Below are 19375 nucleotides of genomic sequence, written 5' to 3' on the forward strand. Positions count from 1 at the left end.
ATGGCAACCCACTCCAGTATTCTTGCCTAGAGAATCCCAGGGACAGAGAAGTCTGGTGGGCTGCCGTCTATGGGGTCGCACAGAGTCGGACATGACTGAAGCGATTTAGCATGCATGCATGCATGCATTGGAGAAGGAAATGGCAACCCACTCCAGTATTCTTGCCTGGAGAATCCCAGGGACAGAGGAGCCTGGTGGGCTTCCGTCTATGGGGTCGCACGGAGTCAGACACGACTGATGTGACTAAGCAGTAGGAGCCTGTAGACCCCAGGACGGGGTTGCCTCAGGCACAACTACCAGGGAGGGAGTGCAATCCCACCCATCAGCATATAGTTGGACTAAAGCTTTACTGAGCAAGGCCCTGCCCACCAGAGCAAGACCTAGCTTTTACCACCCTGTCCCTCCCATCAAGAAGCTTAGAGAAATCTCAGCCTCATCCACCAGAGGGCAGATAGAAGAAGCAAGGAGAACTACAATCCCACAGCAGCTAGAAAGAAAACTACATTTCAGAAAGTTAATAAGGTTGAAAAAGCAGAGTTATATCCCAGATGAAAGGACAATAATATAAAACCCCAGAAAAACAACCAAATGAAGTGGAGATAAGCTTCAGTATAATGATAGTAAAGATAATTCAGGATCTCAGAAACAGAATGGAGAAGATGCAAGAAATGTTTATCAAAGACCTAGGAGAACTAAAGAACAAACAAACAGAGATGAAAAATAGCCTAAAAGGAATCAATAGCAGAATAACTAAGACAGAGAATGGATAAGTGACTTGGAGGACAGAACGGTGGAAATCACTGCTGCAGAACAGAATATAGAAGAAAGAATGAAAAAAAATGAAGACAGCCTATGAGACCTCTGGGACAACATTAAACACACCAACATTTTCATTATAAGGGTTCCAGAAGAAGAAGAGAGAGAGAAAGGATCTGAGAAAATATTTGAAGAGGTAATAGCTGAAAACTTCCCTAACATGTGAAATAAATAGTCAACCAAGTCCAGGAAGCACAGAGAGTCCCAGGTAGGATAAACCCAAGGAGAAACACCCCAGTACACATAGTAATCAAACTCACAAAAATTAAAAGACAAAGGTAAAATTCTAAAAGTATCAAGGGAAAAATGACAAATATCATATAAGGGAACTCCCATCAGGTTATCAGCTGATTTCTCAATAGAAACTCTATAGGCCAGAAGGGAATGGCACAATATATTTAAAGTGATGAAGGGGAAGAACCTACAACCAAGAATACTCTACCCAGCAAGAAGACTCTCACTCAGATTTGATGGAGAAATCAAAAGCTTTCCAGACAAGCAAAAATTAAGAGAATTCAACACCACCAAACCAGCTTTACAACAAATGTTAAAGGAACTTCTCTAGGCAGGAAACACAAGAGAAGGAAAAGACCTACAGAAAATAAACCCAAAACTATTAAGAAAATGGTAATAAGATCATACATATTGATAATTACCTTAAATGTAAATGGATTAAATGCACCAACCAAAAGACATAGCTGGATGGGCAGATAAAAACATGTGCATGTATGCACTTCCACTTACCACATCACTCTGCTTGACACCTCAAATTGTATGTAATTATTTTATATTGTTAAGTTAATCATATTCCCACTATGGCTTACAATTATAATTGTCTTTTATTTTTTGTCTGGCTATTGATTGTGAAAACTGATAAACTTCTTTTATTATTGTGATTAAGTAACTATTACCCATTTAATACCATTGTATCATGATTGATAAACATAAAAATAATAGAATTCTATATCATCAAAACTACCATTTAATAGAAAAACTTGTAATCACTTTTTAAAATCCAGATGCATATCAGAATTACCTTGAAATTTTTTGAAAAATACAAATGCCCAGGTATTGTTTTTTTTCCTCCAAAGCTCCAAATATGTTTCTAATGAACAGTCATGTTTAAAAACAACTGGACTATTTGATGATTTTATACTTTCATGTAGTTTGTTTCACTTTTTATATTTTATATTCAGTGCTCCCATTTCATATAGTTTATGTTTTCTAATTTTTCCAGCTCTTCTTTTTTTTTTTTTTGGTGTTCTTTCTCATCCTTTATCAAGAGTAGTAGAAAAACTTTTGTATACATATATATGGGGATTCCCTGGTAGCTCAGTGGTAAAAAAAAAAAAATCTCCCTGCAGCGCAGGAGATGCAAGAGATGTGGGTTCAATCCCTGGGTCGAGAAGATCCCCTGGAGAAGGCAATGGCTTCCCACTCCAGTATTCTTGCCTGGAGAATTCCATGAACAGAGGAGCTTGGTGGGCTCTTTCGGGTATCAAAGAATCAGACACGACTGAGTGACTAACTTTTAGTTAGTGTGTGTGTGACTGTCCTGTCACATTGATCCAAGTGCAGCAGGAAGTATTAGTTATTGTACAAACTCTCCTTGTTCTGCCGGAAGGCAACCAAGGGCCAGACAATTGTCAAGAACCACATTAGCCAAGGAAACAAGAGAGGCCCCAAGTCCCATTAAGACTTTACATAGGAGTCAACCTTCTACATCATTTTACTTATCTATTGATGGCACTTGTCTTTTGAATAAGTATCTCAGGTCTTTCACTGGCTCACGGGTGTATTGTTCTTCTGCTATGATCTGCAGGGTTTCTGCAAATCAGTCAGACCCAACTGAACAACTAAGCACACAAACACATACATATACATAAATAGTATGTATAATACATATATTTTAGAAAACTTATGAATTTTTGCCTAACTAAAAAATTTATGACATTTTGATTCTACTTGTTTGACTTGATATCAATAGAATGCTACGTTTCTTATTTTTAAAAAGTAGATATGCAACAAGCAACAGAGGTTTACCTTATAGCACAGGGAACTATAGTCAATATCTTTATAAGATATAAGATATAAGATATAATCTATAATGGAAAATAATTGAAAAAACAAATATAACATTGAAGGAAGCTAATGATGACGAGTGACAGGTTTATGGCAACATTTGCCACTTTCCATGCCCTGACCTTGCCTTACCTTCCCTCTGCCTCTCTCTGCCAGCTGAGATCCCATTCACAGCTTATCTCTTCTTTGCCCCTCCTCTAGATCAGGAACCTAAGGGAATCCTTGCCTCTCCAGTCCCTTGGAAGGGCTAGTCTCCAAAGTCACTGAAGCAGCTCTGACCCTGTGAACAAGAGTCTTAGTGGCAGCCTCCTCAGCAAATTTGGCACTAGACAGCCCTGGACAACTTCCAGGCCATCCTGGATACTCATCAGGGCCTCCCAGACCACTCAAGGGGCCCCTGGTGCAATTTTATATTGCAGGAAGCATCAAGTAAACCTTTATATCATATGGCCTGGGCAGCTGGTCAGAGGAAGACTGCAGCTATTTAAGCAGATGACACCCCATTATAGATCAAGGCCCTGAAGCTCAGTGCTAGTGAACTGGCCTCAGGGCCTCTTCAGTGGTTTCCTGTGTAGCTCCAGCTCCTCAAAGGCCTGAGGAAAGGACAGAAGGTGGTCTTGTTTTTACTTGGCACCATGAGGATTCTCTACATGAGCCTTATCTTCCAAGTGTTCTTTTAAGCCTAGGCATATCATAAAACAAAGACAGATAGATAGGATGTTTTTAAGATTTTTTTAAAAGAAGTTAAATATAGAACAATAGAATGGGTCTGACTTGTTCAGTTGGGTCTGACAGAAACAGGGTTTCTGTAGGGTTTCTTTTACAGAAACCCTGCAGGTCACAGCAGAAGAACAATACACCTATGAGCCAGTGAAATACCGGAGACACTTATTCAAAAGACTAGAGATCTCTTCAAGAAAATTAGAGTTACCAAGGGAACGTTTCATGCAGAGATGGGCACAATAAAGGACAAAAATGGTATGAACCTAACAGAAGCAGAAGATATTAAGAAGAGGTGGCAAGAATACACATAAGAACTCTACAATAAAGATCTTCATGACCCAGATAATCACAATGGTATGATCACTCACCTAGAGCTAGACATCCTGGAATGCTAAGTCAAGTGGGCCTTAGGAAGCATCACTACAAACAAAGCTAGTGAAGGTGATGGAATTCCAGTTGATCTATTTCAAATCCTAAAAGATGATGCTGTGAAAGTGCTGCACTCAATATGCCAGCAAATTTGGAAAACTCAGCAGTGGCCATAGGACTGGAAAAGGTCAGATCCAACCAGTCCATTCTAAAGGAAATTAGTCTTGAATATTCATTCGAAGGACTGATGTTGAAGCTGAAACGCCAATGCTTTGGCCACCTGATGTGAAGAGCTGTCTCGTTTGAAAAGATTCTGATGCTGGTAAAGATTGAAGGAGGGAGGAGAAAGAGACAACAGAGGATGAGATGGTTGGATGGCATCACCGACTCAAGGGGCATGAGTTTGAGTAAACTCCGGGAGTTGGTGATGGACAGGGAGGCCTGTCCTGCTGCAGTTCATGGTGCCGCAAAAAGTCAAACTGACTGAGCAACTGAACTGAACTGAACTGAATGAATAAATACACTTTGAGTTGGGTTAATGACTTCAGAGAGTTGTTACAAGAATCAGTTTGGACATCTGAGATGAAAGGGCCTTGGATACTCTAAGGCACTAGGCAAGTCTGGAGACTCAGTGCCCTAGCCCATGTACAGAAAGGTCCAACTTTATTCATCAACACGTTTGGAACTCACAGAACTTTTCTTTGCAGCAATATTGAGCTAAGGTGATTAGGATCCATCCAGGCCAGCCACCCCTGAAGAGCCACATAACCTTTATATTCTAGTTGAGGTATGGCCAACACCATATGACTGTGATGTTTCTCTTGGAAAGTATGTTCAGAGGTCTCCTCTTTCTTCCTTCTTCTATTCCATAAATATCTATTGACTTCCTGTAGTGTGCCAGCTATTTTGTTAAATTCTGATGCATAACAGTGAGACAAACATAAACTCTGCCTTCATAGCGTATACAGTCTAGACAGGAAAGCAAATCTTGAACAAATAATGTTAATAATGTGATAAGTGATTTGAAATAGAAAGGGAAGTAGTAATGGAGGCATCTATGTTACCTAGTTCGAAGGTTTGAATTGCACTCCTAAGGATGAGCAGAACCTAGTTAAAAGAGTGAGTTGGTCATGGAAGTACAAAGTGGGGAAATGAGAGGGATTGGGAGGAAAGGAGGAGGATGAGAACATTAAGGAAATGAAACATGAGAGGTGACTAATGGAGGGACTCATGCTTCTGGAAATAACTAAGGAAAATAAGAAATATGGGTGTATACCTGGGAGCCTTCAGAAATATGGTGGACTCTTGATTCTCTTGGAATTCCTTCTCCTAGCAGGGAGGCTGTCTGGACACAACTGCTCCTTATCCTTGAGGCTAACAGGAGTGGGTAGTGATGTCATGGCTTTGTTTCAGTGTGGGGATGGCCTTCTGGAAGGTTATATATAATCTGAGGAAGCTGATAGGCAAGGGTTGAGGATGAAATCACTTCATATGAAGCACAACCATGAGCTGGAACTCCTGAGTTAACATCATTGGTATTGGCTCAAGATTCTGGGGACAGATCTAACAACTTCATCTTTATCTAACAAGGTAGATAAAGATCTCAAGGCATAAAAATAGGCCATGACTTCTATTCAGTAGCTTCAATAACGCTATGCTATTTTTACACATAATTGCACAATAAGTCTCCAGTATTCTTGCCTGGAGAATCCCAGGGACAGGGGAGCCTGGTGGGCTGCCGTCCATGGGGTCACACCGAGTCGGACACGACTGACGCGACTTAGCAGCAGCAGCACATTAAGTATTTGTGAAGTAAATGAAAGAGTTCACCTTATAATATCAAAAATACATGGATGTATCCTCATTTACATAATCTGGGAGGGAAGTTTATGTTTATAAGCTTATTTTCATAAACTTCAGTGTAGTTTAACTACAGTTTATATAATGAAACACAATACTAAAACCATAAAACATCAGGGAGAAGGAATATTTAATTTTTTTGAAAGATAAGATGCTAATGTACAGCATGGGGAATATAGTCAGCAATATTGTATTAACTATGTATGGTGACAAATGGTAACTAGACTTATTGTAGTCATCATGTCATAATATATATAAATGTCAAATCAGTATGTTGTACATACAATATAATATTGTGTGGTCATTGTACTTCAACTACAAAAAGATAAAATGTAAGGTAATAACAAAGTATTATTATGCTGGATATTATTAAATTCTAGCTTTTTTGGTTGTGAAAAATGGTTTCAAGTTGTGTTTTGCTTAAGTCTTTGCTACACTCAAACTTTCTATTTTGTGTTGATGGAGACCTTTTCCCATCCACCAAATATCAGGTAGCACTATGCACAGAGAACTTAAAACTTGACAGAGCTGTAAAGAGGAACGTTGCTCAGTAGACAGAAAGGAAGCTGGAATGTGTATCTTGGTCTGCTGCTAACAGAGTTATAAGCAATGGGACTTTTATGACTCTGTTTTCCTCATCCATAAGATTAGATGAGTGCAAGCTGACAAAATCACAAAGCCTCTCGGAGGCACAATGAGACATACATGTTGATAGTTGTTCAAACAAGATACTGTGAAAGACACGATGTGACAGTCACCTCACTGTGACTTGCCCTCTGCTCCTTTTCCTGCTCTTCCTCCCTGTCCTGAGTGGAGAAATCCTCACGTATCACCCTGACTCAGGCAGCCCCGGAAGGTGGGCAGACTGAATTCTTGAGGGTTCCCTCTAAGAAAGGGAAGATTTGTCCCAAACTTTCTTTTTACCCAGTCCAGGCCACTGTATTAGCAAACCTAAAGGCCAGTGTTACAAACAGTTTAATGCTACAGAAAGATATTGTGGTTTCTTTTTAAAAAGTAGGTTGTTTTAGATCCTTAACAATCATTAACTAATGAATGTCTCCTTTTTAGACATATTAAGGTAAAGTCTTCTTGACTCTGTTTTTGACTTAAAAAAAAAAAAAATCCACTGGTTTCTCTCTTGTGGTTTAGGCCTTTTAGAATTTGTAGGGAGGAGGGTGAAGCTGTACAGAAAGCCTGTGCTGTAAACAAGCAGTAAGGTAGGGAAGCTTAGTTCCACCCACACCTGAGCCCAGAGCTCAGTTTAACTTCTGAAATCACAGAGAAAGTAGGTCAGAGGGACTTTGTACCAAGCCTACTTGGGCTCCAGTGGCCCCCTGAGGGACTGCTTGGCTCTTCAGTGCCCCTTGAGGTTAAAGGCAAGGTTTGTATCTGAATGGGGGAAGGGAGGCTGGGAATCTCCCAGCTGTGTCCATAGAGAAGCCTTAACTTGTAAACAGCATTAGGGAATCACATTGTTTGAATGTATCATAATTCTAGGATCAGTCACTCCTAGGATTTTGGTGATACATCCTGACATCTGTCAGTTCTTTTGAATGTACTTATTGTCCAATCAACCAAGTTTTTGTTAAGCTCAGCTCTCCCTTGCTGAATGACTGATAGTCAAAGCTGTCTCTGGAGGCAATTTTGAGAGAAGAAACAGAAAGGAAAATGCTTCCTCAACCTTTATGCACAAACATTATTGCACAAATGAAAAGAGAAACAATTACCTATTCACAGTGTTTCATAATTTTATTTTAAATTTTATTATATATTCTTCTAAAGGAAAGGAAGCTTTACTTACTAGAAGAATAAACAGATTCTTCCTCTGGAGTTGTCTCCCTCAAACAGCACAGTAAGAGTGTAATCGTTGATTTGTTTCAGATAACCCCTGCTAAACATACAGGTTCTTTAAAACTGAGCAAAATATTAACATTTTTCAAGTTCTCAAGATGAATCTCTTGAGCTCTTCTTGGGAGACAGTAAAAAGGGGGAAAAAAAGGTGGGGGCAGAAGGCAAAAAAGGAATGTGATTTTGTCTTCCTCTTGAATCAAACAGGAGTAGAATTTTGTTCCAGAATATCATGTGTACCTTTCACCCGCCTGGCACTGCATGAATAGAACTCAGTGTCCTTGCCCACTGCAGAAGGCTGTCCTGGTGTTTCCAGGCCAGGTTATTTTGAGGAATAATGCACTTTATAACACTCTCAGAACACTAGTGTCACTCAGGGATTCCACTTCCAGAGTCCCCCTCAACTCTGGACTCATGTATCTACCTTTGACTTAAGGAGTTTGTCAGTCTTTCTGAGCATTGCTCCATCTCTCTGCTCACTGATAAAGTAGGTAATGAATTAATAGATTGTGGAAATGGCACTGCTTATACCTGGACCACTTTAGTACATAATTATGACTTTCTGTCTATTCCTAGAAGCTGGCATGTCTGTTATGACTTATTGTAAGAGAGACTTTGAGGGCTCCAAAAAAGGAGAGCTGCATTTGGCCGGGCTCTTAGAAGTTTTCATGGAGGAAGCTGCATTTGAGATGAGATTTAAAGAATGGGAACATTTGATATGGAATTGCTGGGTGAAGGGCACATGGGATGGAGAGAGGGATCAATGCTTTGGGAACAGGAACAGGAAGATGTGTTCAGAGGATACTGATGGTACGGCTGGATTCAGTGATATTTCAGAACCCTGGCATCACTTGGAGGACTTTTTCTTCAAATACAGATATGTTGGGCCCCACCTCAGATCAAATGGAATGTTTTGTAGAGGAGCTCAAACCTCAATGTTTTGTTTTTTATAAATCTCCCAAGATTATCCTAAAGTGCATACAGAGCTGAGAAACTCTGAGCTATGCAGGGCCTACAGACAGCCTTTGGAGACGTGCCTGAAGAGTAGGTGATTAAGGAACAATTTCTTTTTTTAATGTCTTTAAAGGTATATGGCTTAATATTTCCCCTACTATAACACTGCTGCTATAATGACAGATTTTACACATAAAAGGGATAAAAATTAAAATTTTGTTTGGGATGAATAAAAATATCATTATTAAATTATTAAATTTATTTAAAGATTTATCATGTATGGATAATTAAAGATGTACCATGGGCCAGACGCTGTCTCAGGTGATTTGTTTTGAGAATATCACAAAAACATTGAAATCATGAGAGAAGTTCTGGGATGTGAGAAATCTACAGTTTTGAGAATTTACTGCTTTGACGAGGTAATAAGAACACACAGGTACATTTGAAGTCTGCGGGTTTTGAAGAATGAGAATATTTTAAAAGGATGAGGCATGTGGGGTATAAATTTGGATTGTAGCTTTGCCACTTACTAGCTGTTGTAGGCTGGTTATGCATCCCCTTTGAGCTGCATGTTCACACCCTTAAACCCACAGATTCGCTCTGAGATTTGAGTGAAACCTCTGTAGAGCACCTGGTGAGCAGGAAAAAGTTAATTTTTATAGAGTGTACATATTCATTAAACTGAGTAAACCTCATTCTCAAGTTTACACCAAATTTTGTTCTTCTGGTAGGAGGCACGTGGTGTAATAGGTAGACAGAAGCTAAACACTGCAGAGTCATCTATCCTTCACTGAGTTAGGCAAATTGAGACTGTATTTGCCACAAATTCATCAGGTGCTTTAACTCAATACAACTGGGGAGGGAAAAGGCGGAATCCTCTTTGAGTACTTTGCAGGGACACAGCCTTGAGCAAAAGCAGCAGATACATGTATCTATGCATGCTTTCTTTGAGTATACCGCTCATAAATTTCCTCCTGACTCTCAGTTTTCTGTGTCTGTAATGCTATTACAGAACTATTGTGATGCTTCTCAGGTCAATTCTGAGCTACTTTGAAGGCTCATCTTACACTAGGTGACCTCAGAAATATCTAGTTTCACTGCATTCTTCAGTCTGTGAAAATAGTATCCTTTCTTGGTGTCTAAAACTAGAGAATGTTTCCAGAATGAACAAAGATAAGGGGAGGAGCAGTTTAGGAGACTGACCAAGGAAACCAAGAGGACTAGGTTGTTTACTCTGTTGCTTGAGCCAGTTATTAATCAACTCTGGAGGAGGAAATGGCAACCCCCTCAAGTATTGCCTAGAGAATCCTATGTACAGAGGAGCCTGGCAGGGTACAGTCTGTGAAGTCACAAAGAGTTGGACGTGACTGAAGCAACTTAGAGCCATTAATCAACTCATAAGATTTGAGGCAATAGAATGTTTTTTAGATTATAAGTTCCTCTTGGTTCAAAAGTCACTAAGATCTTTTGTGAAACAACATCTGAACATTTGATTCACATGTATGTTCAGAACATAACAAAATATGTTCTCACCCCCTGGGCCACCAGGAAGACAGCCTCTCATGCTGTCTGGCATCTTTCTGAGACAAAACAGCCTTTATTTTCACACCTTGAGTCATAAAGTGCATTTATTCTTATTTCATTGAAAGAATTAAGAATTCCATTTGGTAATAATGAAATTAAAAAACTGAAACCTCATCCCAGAACTGATGGTAAATAGACTCATATGAGATGACTCCACCTATTGGACAAAGTGGTGTACTCCTACTTCTATCACCCGTTATTAATAAATGAACCAAAGATGTGGGAGCTTCACTAAGGCACTGTGAAAATCACCTGGAGAAAAATAATTTCAGATGATTACTTGATCATCACAGATGGAAAAGTAGAAAAGAAATTAGAAAACTTATTTTATCTGTTACAGGGCAACCACTAAGGGGATTTCTTATTGCATTTTATGTTTTAAAATGTCATAATTCCTGTAAGACCAAAACATACATTCACTATTTATCAAGTATTTCACAAATATTTGTTTATCTGATTGTGTCTGTGTTGTTGATCTGTGTCTGCACAGAATGTCAAGATTTTTTTGGTGGCTGCACTGTGTAGCTTTTGGCATTTTAGTTCCCTGACCAAGGATTGAACCTGTGCTCCCTGAAATGGAAGCATGACATCCTAACCAGCAGACTACCAGGGAATTCCCAGAATGTCAAGATATTTAATTAACTATATATCTGTAATTTAGATGGGGGAAATGAATGGCCTATGTAGAGTAGTATAGAAAAAACTAATTTCTGAGAATAAATATGCTAATTATAAATTTGAAATCAAAGGACTTGAGTATCAACTATTATTAGATTTTAATTAATTGGTTTCTATCCTACCTGATTTTGATTGGTGTTTGATTTGTTTTACAAGTTAAATAGCTTTCTATGCCTCAGTTTCATTTGCAAAATGAAGATATATTAATACTCAAAAATGGTTTACTAGATGGATGATTGTGTGCTCAGCACATTGATAAATATACACTGGAAACACACAGTCCCTGATATCAGAGAACACACTCTTAAGAGGAAATACAGAAAGAAGTCATGCTAATATGAGGCAATATAAACAGCAATATACCCCAGCACATAGAATTATCAAGGAATGGTTGCCAGCTCAGCCCCAGAAGCAAGTGGAGTTATACTCAAGGAAGGCTTCTTGGAGGAAGCAAACTCTCAAGTAAAACTTAAAGGATGAGTGAGAAATAATAAACAAGGAAAGGAGGGTGGAGACCTTGGGATGCTACAAGCTGAGACTACTAATGGATTCATAAGATGACATTATAAGAGGGGCATTTGACAAAACCAAGGTTCTTGGGGCTCTTAGGGAATATCAGTCTTAACTAAGTGTACAGAGTAGAATCCCAAAGAGACTCTAATCTTGAAAAGTAAGGTGGTAGAAGAAGCCTCAGAAGTGTCCCAGAGGGCCTGCCATGGGCCTTCTGGAAACTTGGTTTCCCTTTTACTGGCTGACAGCTGACATTTTAGTTTCAACCTTCCAAGGAGCAAACACATTGCTTGGGCTTAATGTCAGGAAGGCCTGACCTCTTTATTGGAGTACGATTTTATTTATCACATAAGTCATGAAAAATACCATGTGAGCTCGATAAACATGAGACCAATGAAGTGGTTAGTGCTGCCGAGTCACCTTCTAACCCAGAAGTGTTGTGAATGGAACACTGATTTCCAGAAATAGTATTGCAGAATCTGCTATGGTTCTCTTGGTATTTTAATAATCAACATCTGCGTTTTACTTCAAAGTTTTGTTATCTTCCTTGGTGACAGCTGTAGATTTTTGTTTTGCTTGTTTGGTTTGGTGACTGATAGAAAAAATTACTATTACAAAATCATTGTATTTTTGGTAAACTGTTTATTTTGTATTGGGGTTTAGCTGATTAACAATGTTGTGATGGTTTCAGGTGAACAGCGAAGGAACTCAGCTATATATATATATGACAAAATCATTACATTTTTTAAACTAAGCGTTTGAATTATATGAAAATGGTTTATTTTTATATTTATTATAATTCCTTACTTGTTTGTTCATGGCTTCAAAAGAACCAGTTTCCCTTTAACCTTTAAAAGGCCTGTAAAGACTTTGTGTTTTCTTCACAGATACAGGCTAGTTCCAAAGGTTTATTTTCCTGAGCAAATTCACGATGTTGTACATGCCACGAAGTACTTCCTGCAGCCAGAAGTCTTACACAAGTATTCAGTTGACCCAGGGAGAGTCGGCATTTCTGGTGACAGTGCTGGTGGGAATTTGGCAGCTGCCCTGGGCCAACAGGTAACAGAGATGCCTGAGGTGCTGGTGAAAGGAGGGTGCATGTTAATGTTCAGCAGACAGCACGTGTCCACTAGGTATGGCAAAGGTCTAGCCGGGTAGGCTGGTTACTCAGGGGCCAAGGTATTGAGATGACTGCACTTGGAAACTTCTCAGAGATCTTTCTGAAGTAGGAAAATGGATCATTGAAAGAAGTGTCATCTCTGAGTCTTTGGAAAGGCCCTGGTTACAATTAATGAGAGAAGAAAGCTAGCATTTTAGCATCCTACCCTTGCCCCTCAGGGATATGCCTGGAAATTAAGTTTTCTCTGCTCTTTTCCATGATGGACTTGAAAAACAGAGTATTTTTGCTTATGTTTCCATTGCTAAGATTGTTTCCTTAAACTTTGAGCCAAATTTAAAAATTTAAAAGTGTTTGTTAATATAAAAGAAAAAGTTAAATGTTAACTTTTAAGTTAAGTGCTTCAGGCACTTTGAATGTTAAAATATATGTTAATCAGAGTTTTACTTCAGGGACTTCCCTGGTGGCTCAGACAGTAAAGCGTCTACTAGACCTACAATGCGGGAGACCTGGGTTCAATCCTTGGGTCAGGAAGATCTCCTGGAGAAGGAAATGGCACCCCACTCCAGTATTCTTGCCTGGAAAATCCCATGGACGGAGGAGCCTGGTAGGCTACAGTCCATGGGGTCAAAAAGAGTCAGACACAACTGAGTGACTTCACTCACTCACTGAGTTTTACTTGGTTAAATTCTGTCTAGCTCTAATGGCATCCCAAATTTGGGGCAGCTGTATAAATTCAAAGATAAGTACATTTTTTTTTCCCTCTAATGGGTTAAATAATTTAAGAATAGCATTTTTGTCTTCTTACCTCCAAATTTCTTTTGGCATTCTCAAATAGCATCTGCCTTTTCATTTGTGGGATGTCCTGATTTCTTCTCTTTCACTGTAATTAAAGAACTCAGTTCTCTGCTTGGCACTGGTAGGTTTGCTATCCACATGTCCTGGTGCACTGCAGAGAGAATCATGGGCTTTAAAACCAGACAGAACTGGGTGGAATCCAGGCCCCCCTAGGGGAGGTGTGCAGCTTTGGGCAAGTCTCAGGAAAATGAAGATAGTGCCATCTGAATGAAAGGCTGTTGCCAGGACTTAGTGAGATGATGTATGTACAGTTATTGGCATGTATTAAGAACTGCTTTTACAGAGCAACTACATCTTTCCTCAAGATACGGTTCTAAAGTCTGTTGAGAAACAAAATTGTTTGGCTGAAGTTATCTTGAAGATTGTTTAGTAGCCTGTGAAACACAGTGACCTAGTTAGCTGCCTTTTAGATGTTATGTAAAAAATATATCATTTTAGACTCTAGAATTACAAAATGAGGCAATATATTTGCATTGCAGGGAGACCTGGGGGAATGGAGTTCTGCAGTGGTAGGGGTTCAGTCACCTTCCCATCTCAGTTGCACTCTCAGACACACACTCGTGAAGTACAATGGAAGGTGCACTGCCAGCATGATTGAAACTCCCTCCCTCTCACCAACCGTGAGGACTCTAGGCTCATCAGAGGAGAGACCCTGAGGTCCTATTAAAAGACTTTGGAGTCCCATCATCTGTTCATTTAGCTTTTCATACCCATGTTCTCTGGAAGAGTCAGACTAGTTTTTTCTCCCCAGTAAGGCACTGCCTCTTGGGCCTTTCTTGGGAATACAAAACTATCTATCCATAACACCCAGCATGATGAGTATTATGCCAAAGGATAGACAAAGAGTGTTGATGGGTGTTTAAAGACCTAAGAGATCACGTACTTTTGAAATGTTCACTCAAAAGTATGAGTTGCAAACATCACACCTTTCTTAGTAAATATCCAACAGCTTGAAGAGTGGTGGTGATGGTGGTGGCCATTCAAAGTGAAATGAAATAATGTGTTTGCTTTTTCTTCTCCAGTTTAATCAAGATACCAACCTAAAAAACAAGCTCAAAGTGCAAGCTTTAATTTATCCAGTTCTTCAAGCTTTAGATTTTAATACACCCTCTTATCAGCAAAATATGAACACCCCTATTCTGCCCCGATATGTCATGGTGAAGTACTGGGTAGACTACTTCAACGGCAACTATGACTTTGTCCAGGCAATGATAGTCAACAATCACACGTCACTGGATGTGGATGAGGCTTCTGCCCTCAGGGCCCGTCTAAACTGGACATCCCTTTTGCCCACTTCCATCACAAAGAACTATAAGCCTGTCATGCAGACCACTGGCAACTCCAGGATTGTCCAGGAGATCCCTCAGCTGCTGGATGCCCGCTCTGCCCCACTCATCGCAGACCAGGAGGTCCTTCAGCACCTCCCAAAGACCTATATTCTGACCTGTGAGCACGATGTCCTAAGAGATGACGGAATCATGTACGCAAAGCGTTTGGAGAGTGCGGGTGTGGAGGTGACCTTGGATCACTTTGAGGATGGCTTCCACGGGTGCATGATTTTCACCAGCTGGCCAACCAACTTCTCAGTGGGAATTCGGACTAGGAATAGTTACATCAAGTGGCTGGATCAAAACCTGTGAAGGAGTGAGATTTCTGAAAAGCTTGAGCCCCTGCTGACGACCTACACCTGCTTTGGAAAGACATTGACTCTTTAGTTGACTAATTTCCTCTCATTACTTATGAATTATGGAATCTCTATTCTCTGCAGACTTCATTTTAATTTAATTTTAGGAAATGCTTTTGAGTAACATGAGTGCAGAAACATCTGAATCTTGTTCTGTAAGTGGGCCAGTCTCTCTGTTCATGTTTTAACCAAATTGCTACTAATGCCCACAGCTACAGACAGCAGGGTTAGGAGCTGGAATTCGGCTTGGGACTTGCCTCCGTCAAGTTCTTTTTAGAAGAAATTCTACCCACTGCGGATGACCTTTAATGAGTAAAGAAAATGTGGGCTCTTCTTCAACTTGCTAGAGTTTACTTTGATTTCAGAGCAGTGTTAAATATGTGTACTTCAAGGTCAGTGCTGGGTACCAAATGCCCTCTGTTCTTTATGGATGGGTGGCTTTGTTTCCTATGGGAATTTTGGCAAAGCTGTTCTAGCAAGGACAAGTTTCTCAAATGACTTTCTTCCTTTACCGTGTTAATTTATATGATAGCTATCTATAAGTCCAGTTGGATTATGATAATACTTGAAAGTTACTTTCTACCACTATTATTAGAAAATATGAGGTTGCATGCACTGGATATTTGCACACCGTTGTTTTTTGGTTATGCCATCTCCCTGGGGGAGATCTGGGAGCAAATTTATTTAGATTTAGAATAAATGTTCCTTTACAAAACAAGTAAAAACAGACAAGTGAACCAACCCAATGTTTTCATAATGGCTACATCTGACATAAGTTACTAAGAATAGTGTGTATATATTTGGCATAGTCAGAGAAGAAGATACATTTAATATTAAAAATATGAAAAATGCCTTTAGAGGGTCTAGTTTATTCTTGAAAACTCAACCTTTTCACTTGTGTAGCTTTAAAATGGGGCTATTTTGGTATATATAATGTATCATTTATTTTTTTAAGTTATTTAATGTTAATATATATATAGCTGGACAAGATTTTTCAGGATAAAGTCAGTAAAGAATATTAAAGATAATGATGTTTTAAAAAAAAAAAAAAAACTACCTTAAGGTTTAAAAAAGTGACTTTAGAATTATATCCACAAATAATTTTATGGAAAGAGGTAAAATAGCTATTAATATTATTATATATTGAATATAAAGCCTAAATATTTTGATGTTTATATGCATAACAAATTAAAATAATTAGACACTATGATTACACCTAGTAAAGTCATCTAAGTTCATAGTTCAGTAACTTAGATGAGATACGCACTGGTCATTTCTGCTCTCTGTGGTTGGAGGAGCTACTTCATACTCTTGTGGTGATACCCTTCATTATCACCTTCCAGCTAGGTCTGAAGTTGCAGTAGACCAAGTTTCATTTCATGTGAAGCCTTCACTGCCAGTGGGACATCCTTGGCACCGAAAGAAGCTCCAATTCTGATTCGACTTGACTATGTTTTTGCTCCTTCCTGCCACTCTTCCTACTGCTCCAATCTGTGCTTCTTTCAGGCACTGCAGAAAGCAGACATACAGCCAAGCCTTGATACAGTAAATTCACCAGTGGAAAGAAAGTAGAGCCTTTTTACTCATTTGGAAGATAGGTATTTCCTACTTATGAGGATGAAATAACAAATGAGAATCTGCATATTTATTATTCATTTATTATTTAAGTTACAAGCATTTTATGTACAGAAGTAAATGCAACAGTGAGTATATGTGTGTGTGCCTGTGTGTATAAAAATAATCATACAGATTAACCTGCTAATGGACTCAGGCAAGTCATTTACCATCTCTGGGCCTTTTTTGCCTGTCCTCTAAAATCAGAGAATTGAACAACTTTATGAGGTATCTTCCAATTATACATTCCAACCATTTTGTCAGACTGGCAAATTGTATTGGCTTCTTCTTCAACAGTGTTTTGTTTTGTAGGTCATTATTTCATATACACAGACATATGCAAGATCAGTTTTTTTTTTCCTAAAAAACTTGAACTTTAGTTCTTATTCTATGATAGCTAACCTCCTCATTTAATACTATTCTTTTTTACATCATTTGAAGGAACCAATATTTGGATCTTATTTTGAGGTTATCCATCTCTAGGGAAACAAAGAAAATATAATACACGCACAAAATTCCTTAAAACGGCATTTCCCCCCAAAGTTGTGAGCCAAATTTTGTAGTAACTACAGACAATAAATCCAGCCCTTCTAGGTCTCCAAAGGGCTCTCTCAGATGAAAAGAGGGAGTGAAAGAAAAAGGGGGTCTTTTTCTTGAGACTTGAATGAATGAAACTTGAAGCATCTCAAGTTTCATTAAAGCTTATATTGGGAATTCCATGGTGGTCCAATTGTTACAATTTGGCCCTTTCACTGCCTTGGCCTGGGTTTGATCTCTGGTCAGGGAACTAAGATCCTGCAAGCCATGTGACAAGGTCAAAAATAAAGCCTTTATGTATGTGATAATGACTTACACTGTATCCCACCTTGCTTGAAGTTTTCCTTGGGATAATAATTGGGAATCATGATACACAAGAACCACTAGATGCAAGAGAGGCTTATTGCTGTTTAATCGCTAAGTCATGTCCAACTCTTTTTGTGACCCCGTGGACTATAGCCAGCCAGGCTCCTCTGTCCATGAGATTTCCCAGGCAACAATACTGGAGTGGGTAACCATTTCCTCCAGGGGATCTTCCTGACCCAGGGATTGAACCCACATCTCCTGCAGTGACAGATAGATTCTTTACCACTGAGTCACCAGGGAAGCCCACAAGACAGGCTAAACCAACCAAAATCTGAGCGCTAAGAATTCCTTTGGGAAACATACAGAGTTTATGTTGAAGATATTTTGGTTTGAAATGAGTTTATTTTAAGTTCTGTTCTTATAAAAAAAAGTTTATGCTCTGCAAATTGAATTTTTTAAGTGTTATGGCTTTGTTTTCCCATTTTAAGAAAAGAAGTGGACAGTCTTTTTATAATGTTTGTGAAATGTGAACATAAATATATGATGAAAAAAATCTGTGCTACAAAATATAGTGAAGTATAAGTTAGTTAATCTTTTATCATTGATTTGTGAAGAAGTTAAAGACTTGTATAATTATATTTGGGAATATAATATTTTGTGCATGATCTTTTAACCTTTGACTTTTTGCTTATTTCTCACTGCAAAGGGGAAGGCAGATTTTATGAAGGATTTTGGTAGCCAATCTACTTTTGTAAGACGAAAATCCACTGTGGAGTTAGGAAAGTATAAATCTGTTTTGATTCATGTTTGTAAATAAACTGTCTCTGTCTGGAAATGTGCCTATTTCACTTCCCCTCATTCATTTTCTGGTTCCCATCTCCCTTTCTCTCCATACCCCAGGTCTCTAGCCACAATGCTGCGCAAATCTTCACCCCCTGGAGTCTTCCAGCTCCCTTTCAATTACTGAGAAGGGCTCAGGGGCTTCCTTTATGGCATTCATTTCATGTCTGGATATAGTATGTGCTGCTCATACAGGAAGCCTGCCTTGAACTGGCTAGAATAGTCATAAAAACTAGGCACTAGGCAAACCCTGTAACAATCTGAGGACTTTCAATACACATTAGAGGTGTATCACAGTGCATATGAATTTGTATTTGAACAAGTTCAACCAAAGAAGTATTGATACCACTGAAGGCAAGTTTTCACACTAACCCTGACATTACAAGTAAAGCTAATAATTTCATGATTGAGTTTGTTATGCTCAGTTTACTTCAAAATCATAGGAATTAACAAAAAAATTTTTTTCAAAATAAATTGTTTGATTTGGTTCTAAATGGTCACATACATGTGGATAAATTAGATTTTCCTATTCAATTAGAGTTATTTTCATCCTCTCCAACAAAACCTCTGGTGGGTGGCTATATTTTGCTGGTGGGATCCACTAATGGTTCCTTTGGGGCATTTAAAGTTCTCCTTTGGGGCATTTAAAATGCACTGTATGTGTTTTAGTATTGCTTTTTCTTGTGATCTTTCTTTTTTAATCCCCCATTTTAAAAAATCTCATATTTTCCAACAGATCCCTTATTTAAACATCTAGAAGATACTGATATCAGCGCGACACTCCCATGATTTCAGAGGTTGGAAATGTAAATATGATTTACAGTAGGCATACATGTATTGCTCAGCCCTGTCACTCAGCACCAGCATTTTGTCATTAGAGAGAGAGGCTGGTGACATTTTGTGTCTTATTTGGAATGTTCCTCCCAGATATTTCAGATTGAGAGCTGCATCTTCTCACATAGACTTTCTACCCAGACTAGCTATTTGTTACTGTT

The 19375-nt window shown here is 38.9% G+C and overlaps 1 protein-coding gene across 3 annotated transcripts in view; it reads left to right on the forward strand.

Annotated features, from left to right (window-relative positions):
• Positions 1–18375, forward strand: part of NCEH1 (neutral cholesterol ester hydrolase 1) — a 92417-nt gene extending 74042 nt beyond the window's left edge. For all 3 annotated transcript variants that reach the window (XM_070791860.1, XM_019959493.2, XM_019959499.2), the window contains 2 exons: positions 12312–12483; positions 14422–18375. In XM_070791860.1, coding sequence (XP_070647961.1) covers positions 12312–12483; positions 14422–15039 — 790 coding nt within the window. In that variant the 3' untranslated portion in view covers positions 15040–18375. The remainder of the gene's footprint in view (positions 1–12311; positions 12484–14421) is intronic.
• The last annotated feature ends 1000 nt before the right edge of the window (positions 18376–19375 follow it).

The sequence above is a fragment of the Bos indicus genome, chromosome 1 (genome assembly GCF_029378745.1).
Source record: "Bos indicus isolate NIAB-ARS_2022 breed Sahiwal x Tharparkar chromosome 1, NIAB-ARS_B.indTharparkar_mat_pri_1.0, whole genome shotgun sequence".
Classification (NCBI taxonomy): domain Eukaryota; kingdom Metazoa; phylum Chordata; class Mammalia; order Artiodactyla; family Bovidae; genus Bos; species Bos indicus.